Below are 13,576 nucleotides of genomic sequence, written 5' to 3'. Positions count from 1 at the left end.
ACAAGATCATAAGGTTATTTGTGGTCACAAAATTCTTGATTTTGATTGTTTTTGCTTCGAAAACTGAGAAATTTTTTGAATTGATCATGCAATTGTATGTTTTAAAGTGGGAACTTCTCTTTAATTGTTTGAAAATCTCAATGATATTATGTTTTCTTATATTTAGATAAGTTTAAAGTTAAATTATCAAAAAAATTATTAGAAGTAGTATATCTATAATATTTTATCCGATAAATGGCATAATAAACAAAACAATAATATAAAGGATAAGTTTCGCTTTAATCTTCAGCGAAAATCTTATCATATTTTGCAAGATACGAATCTATATCTTCAGGTAAGAAAAATTGGTTGTTATCTTTATCTTCATCATTTGCTAAACCAGGTTCTCCGTTGAAAAGATTACCTGTCCACGTATCATCAACAAGATTTGTTTTTACAAGCATATTTATAGAGTTACACATCTGTTCACGTGCTTTTTTTATTTCTAAATCGTTTTTCTGCATCTCTTCTGATGAATCTAAAGAAATTTCCGAAAATTGTAGTTCTGTGTTGCAAGTAGGGCATCTGCAAGTACCTGTTTGCATTGTAGACTCTACAACATCAATAACTCTGAAAGGACGGCAAGAAGAGCAACGTTTATTCCTAGATTTAAAGAATAAATCTGAAGGAGCAACTAATCCTTTCAAAGAACCGTAAAAATCGTGAATAATATTTTCATTTGGTTTCCTTCTGAGGTAATAAAATGAAGCAATACAAATGCTGTCGTTAAATTGAACTGGAAATTGAATATGGTATGTTTGATTTGGCTTTCTGATAGAATTTATGTAATATATATACACGCCATGACATCCAAAGCTGCCTGGAACGATTTCAATGTCATTTACTTTGATTGGAAATCTCGGTTTTGTTGAAATAAAAGGAGTAGAAACTTGAGCGATTATATACATATCACTGTCAACAGTCTTTGGTGGGATAATATCAAAACCTGTCGTAGATAATTGCATAACTTTGTGAGCAATTAATTCTGTGCTTGAATTAATAAAAACAATTGGAGTACTAAATTGAGGAAATATAGATTTTGGATCACTTGCAATTGCGAGACTTTGCACATATTGATTTAAGGCTTTTTCAATTAGAGGGGCTTTTTCGAGTATGCTTGGGAGAGCAACTTCTACAAATTTCGATGCTCTTTCTTGTCTCTCGAATTTTAATATTTCTGGAGCGAATATTGCCAAAAATCCATCAAGTCTATCATCAGAAAGCGTTTTTATAGCATCTTGTATCTGTACTGTAGGATTATAAGTTGGAGTGACCGCCATAAAATTCGATGCCAAGTTTTTTGCTTTTCCAATTTTTCCTGTTCGTTTCTTCTCTTCTTTCTTTGTTATTGCTTGAACGAGAGAAGCTGTTTGTGGTGTAATTGGAAGAGGTGGAGGTGGTGGCGGAGGCTTGTTTGTCCTTTGATCCCAAGGAGGAACATAATTTGTACCAGTACCTGATTTTTTGATCTTATTTATCTCAAGAATCTTAGAGATTATCTCAGGAGGTAATTGTGTCTTTTGATTTTGCTGTGACATTCCTTCAAAATATCTGTTTTTCCTTTATATCAAATATGAAATCAAAAAAGTGACAAAACCTAATAAAGATGTCTGAATTTAGCATTCCTGTTATAGAAAAGAAGAAAAGACCACAGATGGGAAAAACTGTTTCATCATTGTTTGCAACTTCAAAGAAAAAAGACGAAGAAGAACAGAGGAAACAAGATGAACAAAGAGCTAAAGATAATGCAAAAGAATTCATCGAAAAAGAACGCAAAAAAGTTGAACCAAAAGACAAATCTAAAGTAGAAAGTCCATTTTTAAGGCTTTTGAAAGAAAGGCAGAAAAATATAAATTCAAAAGTTGTAGTTCCGACACCAGATCCCAATGATTCTGCTGCTCCATCTGCTGGATTTGGAGAAAGAATGCTTGAAAAGCAAGGATGGAAGAAAGGAGACGAAATTGGACTATAACCAAACCAAATTCATGTCTATTTACTATTTTATACTATCATTTTCATTACTTCGTCGATGTCTATTCATGTTATAATACTATCTTTAATGCAATATTACATTTTTATTGAACAAAAGATCAAGTATCATTTCCATAGTCATGATTGTGTACTTGGATTTACATTTGATCATATGCTTGTAATATTCCATAATTGATCGCTTAAGTTAGTGAAATATCAAAAATATTCATAGTTCACTAACTATATGAGATTGCCTATAGTTCATGCTAAAGTTATCTAACTGAAACAGAAGATAATTAGATTTTGCTTAACTTCTCAATGAAATTGAGCAAATAAAATCAAAAATCTAAATCTGGGCATAGAGTAAAAATATATCTAATAAAAATTGGATGTAAATTAACAATTTATATAATTTCGAAAGAAAACAATATTGAAAGTTTTTGAAAATATTAAAATTGAATTAAACTGCTGAAAGTTTTGATTCAATAATCTCGGATACTTTATCGATGTTATTAAGATAGTTATTGTATTTTGTACGATAAAGTTCAAGCAATTCACGCCTTGTTAGGCCGGCCAAATCATCAAGTTCTTCCTCGTATTCATTAAGCTCTTCTTCCTCTTCTTCGATATTTTGGAATGATTCTTCCTGGGTGTTTATTGAGCGTTCGAGTACTGGGGTTGGAATTGGACTTGTAATATCAGATTTCTCGATTGGTTCTGGTTTCGGAAGTTTTTTAGGAGATGCCTTTTTCTTTGGAGAATTTTGAGGAGCAGCACGGGTTACAGAAGACTGTGAACTTAATGCAAAACGTGAACGACGCATTTTGAAAACTTTATTGGCACTTTTTCTATGTAAACAAATTCTGAAATCATGTCATTCTTTATTTGTTTATTATTCGTATGTCATCAGGGTGTATTTCCTAATGTATTTACTATGGAATTTCTTTGAATTTGCTACAATTCCTCAATAAAAATTGTCAATCTATAGCAATTGGTTGTATAATAATGTTGTATTTGATTTTTAATGCTAGAAAATTATCCTATCCTATTCTTGGACAGTTAGAGAGCATATTGAATCCAGAATTTCTTATGAAATTAAAATGAGATGTATTTCGTTTTATATCAAGTTAACTTGGTGATTATATTTCATTCATTGCTTCAATTGGCCTAATGACTTTAAATGAAATTTTCTATAAAAATTATTAAGTATTGAGATTATGAAAGAGCACAGAATTGCAACACGCATGATGGGATATAATGACTAAGATGATATTTAAAAAAATAAAATTATTTTATATAATTAAAAAAACAAAATTTATGCAGATGGGATGCCAATTTCTGTAAGCAAAGCATCAAGAAGTGTAGATTGCAATCTAAATTCGTCGCCAGATTCTGAACGCAAATCCTTGAGTTCTGAAGCACGAAATTCATATTTAGTTTCTGTTTCTCCATATGCTATGCGCTTTGTAAATCCGCGTTTAACATTCCAGTTAAAAACTTTGTGAACGTTTTTGATTGATTTTTGTAAACTGTTCAGTGAAGAACAAACTCTGCCGGCTATTAAATTATAAAATGTTGGCGCTGGAAGGATATATCCATCTTTAACAATATACTTTGCAATAATTTCGTTATTTAGAACTTCATCAATAACAACGAGGCCTTGGTCTACAGAAACAGATTTGTGTTCTGGTTTACTAAGATGTGCAGCTGATAAAACTGCACTACCGTGTGGTTGTGCAAATGATATTTCAAGTTTTGAGCCGCGTTCTGGTTTATAATACGGACTTGATTCAAAATATGGATGAATGATATTTTCTAGTGTAAGACCTTCTTGTTGGATAAATTCTTTATTGATAAAAGCCCCTTCCATTTTATAAAAATATAAAAAAGTGACAATTTTGAAATTAATGAAGAATGGATATTTCTTAATTTAAATATTTGTACATTATTACACATAAGATAAATAATGCCAAATTACTATATTTTTTTAAATTGAAAACTTTTTTAATGTGTTTTCTTCTTTTACAACTTAATAAACTCTTTTTCAGGACTTATAATGTCTGATTAAGTACTCAATAATAAAGGAAAATAAATAATTGAAAGAATTTATAATAGAATTCTACTCAAATATGCACAGTGACTTTAACATTGGATTAGTATATTTTTAAGATAGACTTTATATAATATTTTAAAAAATAAACAACAATAATATATAATTCAATAGCCGAATTCGAAATCTTCGTTCATTCTCATTTCTCCAGCTTTCCATTGGCGGACAGTATTATCCTTTGAGGCAGTAATAATTCGATCGCCCGCATAATTGAAAGAACACATCATAACTGCATCAGTGTGACCTTCAAGAACTTCTGTACATGAGCCATCTTCAGCATCCCACAAGCGACAAGTCGTATCGTCAGAGGCAGTTAATAATTTATTTCCTTGAGGAGAAAACATACAAGAACCGACTTCATCGGTGTGACCTTCGCATACTGCCAATCTGTTTCCATTAACGCTCGACCAAATTGCTGCAGTCTTATCTAAAGATGAAGTTGCAATTTTTGATCCATCAATGGAGAAACAGACACTTAGTACTTGATCCTTATGGCCATTAAGGACTGCAATATTTTTCACCATACGTACATCCCATAATCTTGCAGTTCTGTCGTAAGATCCTGTAATTACCAAATTTCCACCTAAAGAGAAGTCTGCTCCTGTAAGTTCCCCTGTATGTCCTCTAAGTATTGATATGCAATCGCCTGTTCTTGTATCCCAAAGTCGCGCGGTTTGGTCAAATGAAGAAGTAAGTAAAATTGGTTCTGTAGGATGAAAGTCGATGCCAATAACTTCGGCTGTATGATCTTCTAATATATGTTTTAGAGCTCCTGTTTCGACATCCCAGATTCTACAAGTGGAATCCATGCTTGCTGTTGCTACTTGGGCAGAATTTGGATCGAATCTGATTGATACAACCTCTTGTGTATGTCCTCGTAGCATATGTAAGTTCTTTGCTTCTTTTACATCCCATATTCCTGCTGTTTTATCAAAAGAAGCTGTAGCAACAAGATTTCCAACAGGAGTATTAAACGTACAACTATATACAACGTTATTGTGTCCTTTTAATGTTGCTATATTTCGTCCAGTCTCTGTTTCCCAGATGCAGCAAGTTCTGTCTGAGGAACCAGTCACAAATAAGTCACCATTCTTGTTGAATGAGCAATCAAAAATAGGCATTTGATGTGTTTTGTAAACATTTTGTAAATAAAATTGTGAATATTCGACATTTTGCATTTTTAATATTTGTTGGAGTGCTTCTATTAATTTTGGCTTGTGTCTTTCTCTAAATTCGCTGTTTTCGGAGATAATTTTCGTTGCTAGAGCGTTCATATCAGTAAGATTTGTTATTGGAGGTAAATTAATATTTTTTTTCATATTCTTCCCTTCGTGTGTGTATTCAATATTAAGTCCAGGTGGATAATATTTTACATTTAAGCTCCTAATCTTATAGGACATCTAGTCTAAGAATTTTTTAAAAAAAGTGTCAAAACTATTCGTTTATAAAAAATTCAATTTCTCTCAAAACAATACATGATAGAGCTTTAACGGCTAGAAAATACGAATCTAAAATATGTCATACGAAGAGCAGTGTCCATAAGTTTTCTGCCTACTAAAATAAAACATTAATGAGTGATTTGCAAAAAAGGTGACCAAACTATTTTTTGAAAGTCCGCCATAACTTTAATGGTACTATTTCAGCGTGTACAATGAATACAAAAATTCTAAGAGTGCCACATAAAATCGTACTTTAGATTTGAGTTAATGCTACCAAGCAAATGTTAAAAAGATGACTTTAGTGTTTTGATAATCAAAGATTAAAATCATTATTGTCTAAATCAATAATCATAACGACAGAAGTTAATGTTTTTTCATAAGTGCTTTAAATCCACTTTTAAAAGTATACCTCAAAAATCAAAATATCAAAAAAAAATTGGCCGATAGGTTTGGCTTTAATTTTTGTCTGCTTTTATGATTTGATATGGATGTTATAATTTTAAAAGTTGAGCCAAATTCACCAATAGATTTTTGAGATTTGCAAATACTCAATAATTTTCAGCGTGTTATCTTTTATTAAAAGAACTATTTGGTTTCAGTATCATATAAATTGATATTTACTTTCTATTTGAACCTTCATTTAGCTAATGATTTAGTAATACAGATTTCATCTAGTCCTTATAAGAGAATTTTGAATTTGTTATAATAAAAAAACAAACAGATATAGCTTACACTTCTATAATAAAGATACCTTTTATAGAAATCAGTATGAAATGTGTTTTGGCTTATTGGAAGCATATCAGACATAATCGCCATAATCAAAAAATCTATATACCCAATAAGTAATAAATTTGTCGATATAGATTTTCCATAAAATTAGTTTTTAGTCTGATCTTAAAATAAATTTAATTTTTTATAAAAAAAAATCACATTTAAAAGTACCTTTTTAGTAGCTCGAAATCCTGTTGGTGGATTTCGGGCGTACTTCAAAATTAGCTTTTCTTCTACATATGCAAGCTATATTTTAAATATGGGGCAAATCGGATCGGCGAAAGGAGTTTAGTTACCTTTTTTGCAAATTTTTTAATGTTGACTTCATTAATAAAGTTTATTATAATTTAATGAAAATAATGTTTTTGCTTCAAAAGAAATTCATCGGCTGTAAAATGAAGAGCGTTTCCCCAGATTTACTCTTTTTTTTATTGAAATATGAACCATATGCTAGGAAATATTCGCTAAGGGATGGAATATCAAACATTGCTGAATTTAAAAAGCATGATTCAATATCATTAGTTTGATTTCAATAAACTAAAAATGATTCAACATTATTAAAACTAACGCATTCAATTGGGTAGATCTAGAGTTTGTACTCATTCATCAAAAATGTAACAAAGTCAATGTTGTGTGAAATAATTGCATATTGCATGGTACTACTATCTGGTTTCTTATATTTCAAACATTCACTCATGATCTCTGGATTTCCTCCTAAAAATGAATATTCAAGACACTTTTGAGTAATTTCTGCGTTGAACTTTGTCCTTAAGATCTTGAAACAATCAGCAGCTCCGTGGTAACAACATATTTCAAGATATGATAATTCATTTTGGAAAATCGTGCGAGGATCATCAGGATATAATTCGTTTCTAAGCTTGTCATTTATATTAAAATTTTCCGCTTCGGTGAACGAGATGAAATAATGCGCAGTTTGAATGTAAAATAATCGTTTTTGCGCATTTTTTGCACTTGTAGGAAAACCCCTCTTTAAAAATGTAATATATGATTTCGTTAAAATATTAATATTAAATTAAAATATCCTGCAAATCGATGAGCAATATCCGGACGATTTCTGCTTGTTTGCTTTATGTTCAGTATTATGTTGTCTGTTGTTTAAATTTATAGCATTATTTATTGGAATTATTCCAGATTTATTTTTTTCATTTAAACCTGATAATTTTGAATGTAGAATTTTTATGAGATATTGATTTTTTTCCATTGTTGCATAATAAAGAGCTGTATTGTTGTTGCAATCTTTTGCAGTGATATCTACTCCATGTGAAATTAGCAGTTCAGCAGCCTCTGTATTGTTATAAAATGCAGCCATAATAAGAGGTGTTCTACCAAGTCTATCTTTTACCTCCGTATCGCAACCATATGAAAGAAGAAGTTGTATTACATCTTTACTGTTACACTGAGCTGCAGAATGAAGTGGGGTTTGATTGCCAGCATATTTAGAATTGATATCACAGCCATGTAAGATCAATTGTTCCACAATATCCCTATAATTATGAAGGGCTGCAAAATGAAGCGCCGGGAATCCATAAATATCTATTGTTTTGAAATTTACTCCATCCGAAACGAGAGTACTTATTTCTTCATGCATATTATGTTTTAAGACATATAATATAAGCACCTTTCCAATAATAGGTTGTTTTTTAATAATATCATTGTAAAATGGTATAAAGAGTTTTACGATCTCTGTATTATTTGCATCCATTGCACACTGAAGTGCTGTTTTTCCACCATAAGTTGCTGATGTAATATCAGCTCCATTTATAAGTAGAAATTTTGCTGTTTCTTTACTATTATTAATGACAGCATAGTGGAGTGCCGTTTTCCCTTCATTATCTCTTACATTGATATCAGCACCTTTCGAAATAAGAAGTTCAGCTATTTCTTTAGAATCAGAGATAGCTGAAATATGCAGAGCAGTTGTTCCATCTTTATTTTTTGCATTAATAAAATTCTGATCTTTTAAACGTGTAAGTAATGTGTTGCAAATTTCTAAATTATTGAAATAAGATGCATAATGTAGAAGAGACCATTTGCTTAAACAAACTTTATTCAAATCGATATTTTCGTTTTTAATGATGTCAATAGTTTGTGGAATTCCAGCGCACCATGGAATAATTGAATTTTTATCTTTCTCGAACATATGAACAACAACTTTCATGTTTTGAGATATAATTGGATAAATGAAATCAAAATCTTTTGGGATATTGATATCTCTGTCAAATATATAGTCGAGAAGCTCATCGTTATGAGAAACAATAATGTTAAGAATAGATTCTCTATCTATCTGGTTCACTTTGAGGCATTCATTAATGATGTCGGTATTCCCTCCAATGAATGAATATTGTGTAACTTTTTGAGTTATATGATAATTTAAGTTTGATATAAGGAAATTGAAAATATTGACTGATCCGAAGAAAGAACATGCTTCGATGGGAGAAAGATATAGTTCTGGAACACGTACAAAAACATCATCTATTGGATGTTCAAGGATAAATTCTTTAAATTTATCAATCTGGTCATGCATTAGAAAGTATTGTATTTCATTCTCTTTTGGGAATGAGTTTGGATTGTAATTAATATTGAATATTCCATCCTTGTTTGTTGTTATTTGCATATCAATTGAACGAATAATTTTTGATACAAACTGAAAGCCCAAATTAGTGCCCGATATTGAAAATTTCAAAAAGATATTTTTGAGAATTTCCAAGTAAAGTTCAATTGATCGATAATTATACTTGATCGCAATGAATATGCTAATAATAAGGTCATTTATGCGTACTTTAAACTTGGAAATTAATACGTTGGAAATCATATTTAAAATATCTTCATAAGATTCGTCGTATTGTAGGTGAAAAAGTCTGTAATATCCTTTTATAAACTCCTCATATTGCTCAAAATAATTTGTTTGCATTATGAAAAATATGTATGAAGATTTGTCAAAGGCCAAACTTCTTGTATCGTCGTAATTTTCTATTATAAATTTATCAGCTAATATCAAGTTTCAATAAACATGTTTCATTATTCTAACATATTTGCAAAATGCTAGTTATTTTTCAGCTTTTATTTGGAGCAAGCTTGGTAGCTTCAATTTAAAACAGAAAAATGAGCTTAAATATGTATTGAAACTTTTTCATTGAAAGTGCAAACTTGATTTCTTATTAATTACTTTATTGCAATAATTCAAAATCTTTGCTGGATATAGAGATGGCTGTTTCTATACATATTTCCCTCCTAATAAGTTTTAAAATATAAAGTTTATAATAATAAATTCATTTTTATTATTTATTTTAAAATCTTACTTAGTTAATTCTTGGAGTCTCTGCCAGCGCTGATCAATATCTTTGCCTAAGAGTTCCTGGAGATCGTGTTGTCTCTTGGAGTCGATCTTTCTGAGTGATTCGTAGCGAGATTCGTGCTTCAAGAAGTCAGCGAGTTTCTCCTTCTTCATTGTTGGGTTATCTAAGACAACCTTCTGTCCTGGCTTCCTTCTGAAGATTGGCCAGTATCCGGACTCGACAGCGAGTTTAGCCTGCTTGTGGCCGTTCTTCATTGTTGGTCTGACGCCGTGTCCGATGCATGGGCAGTAGCAGTCGATGAATGATGTGCCCTTGTGCTCGTCGGCCTCCTTCATTGCCTTGACTGTCTGAGCAGCATTAGCGCCGATGACGCATGATGCGACGTAGACATCTGGGTACTGTAAGAACATGCCAGCGAGGTCCTTCTTCGGCTTATCCTTGCCTGTTGCTGCGAACTTGAGGACGGAGCCACGTGGAGATGCCTTGGATGTCTGGAAGCCTGTGTTGGCGTATGACTCGTTATCGTAGACGAGACAGTTGACATCAGCACCTGTAGCGACGACGTGGTCGAGGCCAGCAAAACCGATATCGTTAGCCCAGCCATCGCCACCGACGATCCAGACTGATGGTTTGACGAACAAGTCGTATCTCTTCTGGATCTCTCCGAACAATCCTGTTGTCTGTGGGATTGTCTTGAGGATGTCCTGGATGGAGTTGGAGAGTGGAAGTGACTTCTCACCCTTGTCGTAGTTGGCGAGCCACTCTGTGAACAATGCCATGAGTGCTGGATCGCACTTCTCGCCGGACTTGATGAATCTCTCGACAATTCCCTTGAGTTCGAATCTGCGGTGAGCAACGGCGGCGGCGATACCGAGGCCGAACTCAGCGTTATCTTCGAACAAGGAGTTGCCCCATGTTGGGCCTTGTCCGCGTGAGTTGTATGTCCATGGCTGTGATGGGAATGAGCCAGACCAGACGATGGAGCAGCCTGTAGCGTTGGCGATCATGAGACGTGGGCCGAAGAGTTGTGTGAGCATCTTGGCGTACAATGTCTCGTGACAGCCTGCGCAGGCACCAGAGTACTCAAGTAATGGCTTGTAGTACTGTGAGCCATCAGCTGTCCACTTCTTCTTCTCGAGGCTTTCGTTGAGAGCTGGATCAGCCTCACGTAATGCGTCGATGTCTGGAAGCTTGGCGAACTTGTCGTAGAGTGCGGCAGCCTTTGTGACAACTTCCTCTGTGGCAAGTGGGAATGACAATGCCTTTGTCGGGCACTTCTCGATACAAACTTGGCATGATAAGCAGTCGTGTGCTGAAACAGTGATGGCGAAGTCGTATCCCTTGAACTTCTTGGACTGAAGAACTTTGACTCCTTCTGGCCCCTTGCCGTGCTTCATCAACTGTGGTCTGATGACAGCGTGTGCGCATGAGTAAGCGCAGGTATTGCACTGGATGCACTTGTCGGCGTCCCAAACTGGGATGTTTGTAGCAATGCCACGCTTCTCGTACTTGGATGAGCCTAAGCCGTCACGTGGGATTCTGGCTGTGATTGGAATGAGATCGGATGGCTTCATCTCGTTGCCCTTGAGCTCGAAGATTGGGAAGATGGCCTTCTTCATGAGCTCTGGAGCATCGGCGTTGGCGAATCTGGAAATTGGTGTTGGATCGAACTGGCCCCATTCCTGTGGCATTTCGATCTTGATGAGGTTATCGATGGAGGAGTCGATAGCCTTGATGTTGGCCTTAACGACTGCTTCGCCGGAATGTCCGTACTGCTCTTCGACGGAATCCTTTGAAACCTTGATAGCGTGGTTTGTCTCAAGAACGCCAGAGAGGTAGAAGAAGGCTGTCTGCATGATGAGGTTGATACGTCCTGGAATTCCACAATCGATGGAAATCTTTGTAGCATCAATGCAGTAAACCTTAGCCTTCTTGTCGTAGAGCTGGCGGAGTGTTGCCTTTGGAATGTACTTCTCGAGTTCCTTAGCATTGTGTGCTGGGCAGTTGAAAACGAAGATGCCGCCGTTCTTCAACTCCTTAGCGACTGGATAGACGCGTGGGAAGTTGATGCAGTGGACACCAATGTAATCAGCCTGCTTGATCGCGTAGTTTGATGTAATTGGCTTCTTGCCGAATCTGAGGTGGGAACGTGTGAGACCACCAGACTTCTTAGCATCGTATGTGAAGTAGCCTTGGCCGTAGAGTGGTGTTTCCTTGCAGATGATCTTGATTGATTCCTTGTTGGAGCCAACTGTACCATCGGAGCCAAGACCCCAGAAGATGCACTGCTTTGTGCCATCTGGAACCATATCAATTTCCTCTGGTACTGGAAGGCTTGTGTGCATTAAGTCATCGACAATGCCGATTCTGAAGAGATTGCGTGGTTTCTCGGAGAGAGAGTTCTTGAAGACTTCGGCGGCCTGTGATGGTGTAAGCTCGCGGCCACCAATGCCGAACATGCCACCAAGAATCTTACGATTGTCGCCAATAGCCATGAAACCGGCGCAAACATCGGAATGTAATGGTTGTGTGAAGGCGCCGTTCTCGTTAACTCTGTCGAGAACTGTAATAACTTTGCATGACTTTGGAATTGCCTTGGAAAGATGCTCTGGTGAGAATGGGCGGTAGAGATGGACTGTAACAACACCGTACTTGGCACCCTTTGCGTTGCAATAGTCAACTGCTTCCGAAATGTTCTGGGATGTTGAACCAAGAACAACGATGACGGATTCAGCTTGTGGATGTCCGTAGTAGTCGAAGAGATGGTGCTGACGTCCTGTAATCTTTGCGAGTTCATCCATTGATTCTTGGACAATTTGTGGAACATTCTGGAAACGGTAAGCAGCGGCTGTATCAGCTTGGAAGTGGAATGATGAATCGATAGCAAGCATACGAAGGGAAGGATGGTTAGGGTTGAAAGCGCGTTCACGGAATTCATCGAGTTCCTTCTGAGGAATGAGTGGCTTCAATTCGTCGTATTCAAGAAGCTCGACGTTTGTAATCTGATGAGATGTTCTGAAACCATCCCACCAGTGAAGGAATGGGATCTGGCATTTCATAGCAGCAATGTGAGCAACAGCAGCAAGATCGTGGCAGTCCTGGTTAGAAGCTGATGAAAGCATGTTAGCTCCACTGGCTCTGACTGTCATAACATCTGAATGGTCGCATTCGATTGTACCAATCGAAGAAATAAGTGAGCGGGAGGCAACATGAATGACGGTAGGAACTTGGGCATGCTTCATCTTGATGATATTTGGAAGCATTAAAAGTAAACCTTGGGAGGATGTGAATGTAGATGCGACTGCACCAGCAACGGAGCCACCATGAAGAGAACCTGCAACGCCACCTTCATGTTCGAGCTGAATGCATGTTGGAACTTGTCCGAAAATATTCTTCCTGTGATCCTTATTGGCCCACTGCTCAACTAATTCGAAAGCTGTTGTTGAAGGAGTGATTGGATAGCCGAATGCAGTCTCTGTAAATGCATAACCGACATATGCGGCAGCTGCATTACCGTCGACTGGGACGACATGCTTTTGACGAGAAAATGCGTCTCCAATACTTAACATCAAATAAAATTGAAAGGACTCTATCGTTCTTTCATAATCAGTTTATTTCTCATTATGAACAATATGAATTGATGAAAAATATATTGAGGATAAAAAAAGTGAATGGAGAAATAAAATCATTTCAATTTTTGAATACATTAAAACTTATTTGGCAAATGGAATCACCACATATTCACTATCACTTATGTGGATTAGACAAAAAAGATGATGTGATGTCGAAAAAAAAACAATGAAACGATATGTTTTCAAAATTGTGATCCATTCAATTTCAATGTTATAAATGAAGGATGTGGCTAATCTTAATATTCGAGGGGATTTTTCTTGAAGTTGATAAGGATCACTCTTTTAAAAGAGTTGAAA

At 35.3% G+C, this 13,576-nt stretch overlaps 7 protein-coding genes across 7 annotated transcripts, besides 1 other annotated feature; 1 reads left to right on the top strand and 6 right to left on the bottom strand.

Moving 5' to 3' along the window:
* Nucleotides 1–223: 223 nt before the first annotated feature.
* On the bottom strand, nucleotides 224–1,600 carry TVAGG3_0515380 (uncharacterized protein; the record flags this gene model as incomplete). Its single annotated transcript, XM_001307081.1, has 1 exon — nucleotides 279–1,577. The coding sequence occupies one exon, from the start codon at nucleotides 1,575–1,577 to the stop codon at nucleotides 279–281; it is 1,299 nt and encodes a 432-aa protein (XP_001307082.1).
* Nucleotides 1,601–1,645: 45 nt separating this feature from the next.
* TVAGG3_0515370 (uncharacterized protein) lies at nucleotides 1,646–2,011 on the top strand (the record flags this gene model as incomplete). Its single annotated transcript, XM_001307082.1, has 1 exon — nucleotides 1,646–2,011. The coding sequence occupies one exon, from the start codon at nucleotides 1,646–1,648 to the stop codon at nucleotides 2,009–2,011; it is 366 nt and encodes a 121-aa protein (XP_001307083.1).
* Nucleotides 2,012–2,470: 459 nt separating this feature from the next.
* Nucleotides 2,471–2,833, bottom strand: TVAGG3_0515360 (uncharacterized protein; the record flags this gene model as incomplete). Its single annotated transcript, XM_001307083.1, has 1 exon — nucleotides 2,471–2,833. The coding sequence occupies one exon, from the start codon at nucleotides 2,831–2,833 to the stop codon at nucleotides 2,471–2,473; it is 363 nt and encodes a 120-aa protein (XP_001307084.1).
* A 451-nt stretch (nucleotides 2,834–3,284) lies between these two features.
* Nucleotides 3,285–3,887, bottom strand: TVAGG3_0515350 (Mediator complex, subunit Med6 family; the record flags this gene model as incomplete). Its single annotated transcript, XM_001307084.1, has 1 exon — nucleotides 3,326–3,880. The coding sequence occupies one exon, from the start codon at nucleotides 3,878–3,880 to the stop codon at nucleotides 3,326–3,328; it is 555 nt and encodes a 184-aa protein (XP_001307085.1).
* Nucleotides 3,888–4,173: 286 nt separating this feature from the next.
* TVAGG3_0515340 (U4 snRNA binding) lies at nucleotides 4,174–5,518 on the bottom strand (the record flags this gene model as incomplete). Its single annotated transcript, XM_001307085.1, has 1 exon — nucleotides 4,228–5,394. One exon carries the CDS (start codon nucleotides 5,392–5,394, stop codon nucleotides 4,228–4,230), a length of 1,167 nt encoding a protein of 388 aa, XP_001307086.1.
* Nucleotides 5,519–5,706: 188 nt separating this feature from the next.
* Nucleotides 5,707–6,630: a mobile genetic element.
* A 733-nt stretch (nucleotides 6,631–7,363) lies between these two features.
* Nucleotides 7,364–8,875, bottom strand: TVAGG3_0515320 (spectrin binding; the record flags this gene model as incomplete). Its single annotated transcript, XM_001307086.1, has 1 exon — nucleotides 7,364–8,875. The coding sequence occupies one exon, from the start codon at nucleotides 8,873–8,875 to the stop codon at nucleotides 7,364–7,366; it is 1,512 nt and encodes a 503-aa protein (XP_001307087.1).
* Nucleotides 8,876–9,633: 758 nt separating this feature from the next.
* On the bottom strand, nucleotides 9,634–13,216 carry TVAGG3_0515310 (sulfite reductase (ferredoxin) protein; the record flags this gene model as incomplete). Its single annotated transcript, XM_001307087.2, has 1 exon — nucleotides 9,647–13,216. The coding sequence occupies one exon, from the start codon at nucleotides 13,214–13,216 to the stop codon at nucleotides 9,647–9,649; it is 3,570 nt and encodes a 1,189-aa protein (XP_001307088.1).
* Nucleotides 13,217–13,576: the final 360 nt, after the last annotated feature.

Source organism: Trichomonas vaginalis, chromosome II (genome assembly GCF_026262505.1).
Source record: "Trichomonas vaginalis G3 chromosome II, whole genome shotgun sequence".
In the NCBI taxonomy this organism is placed as follows: Eukaryota; Parabasalia; order Trichomonadida; family Trichomonadidae; genus Trichomonas; species Trichomonas vaginalis.
The sequence above is the reverse complement of the archived record's forward strand: the minus strand, read 5'-3'. Positions and strand labels throughout refer to the sequence as shown.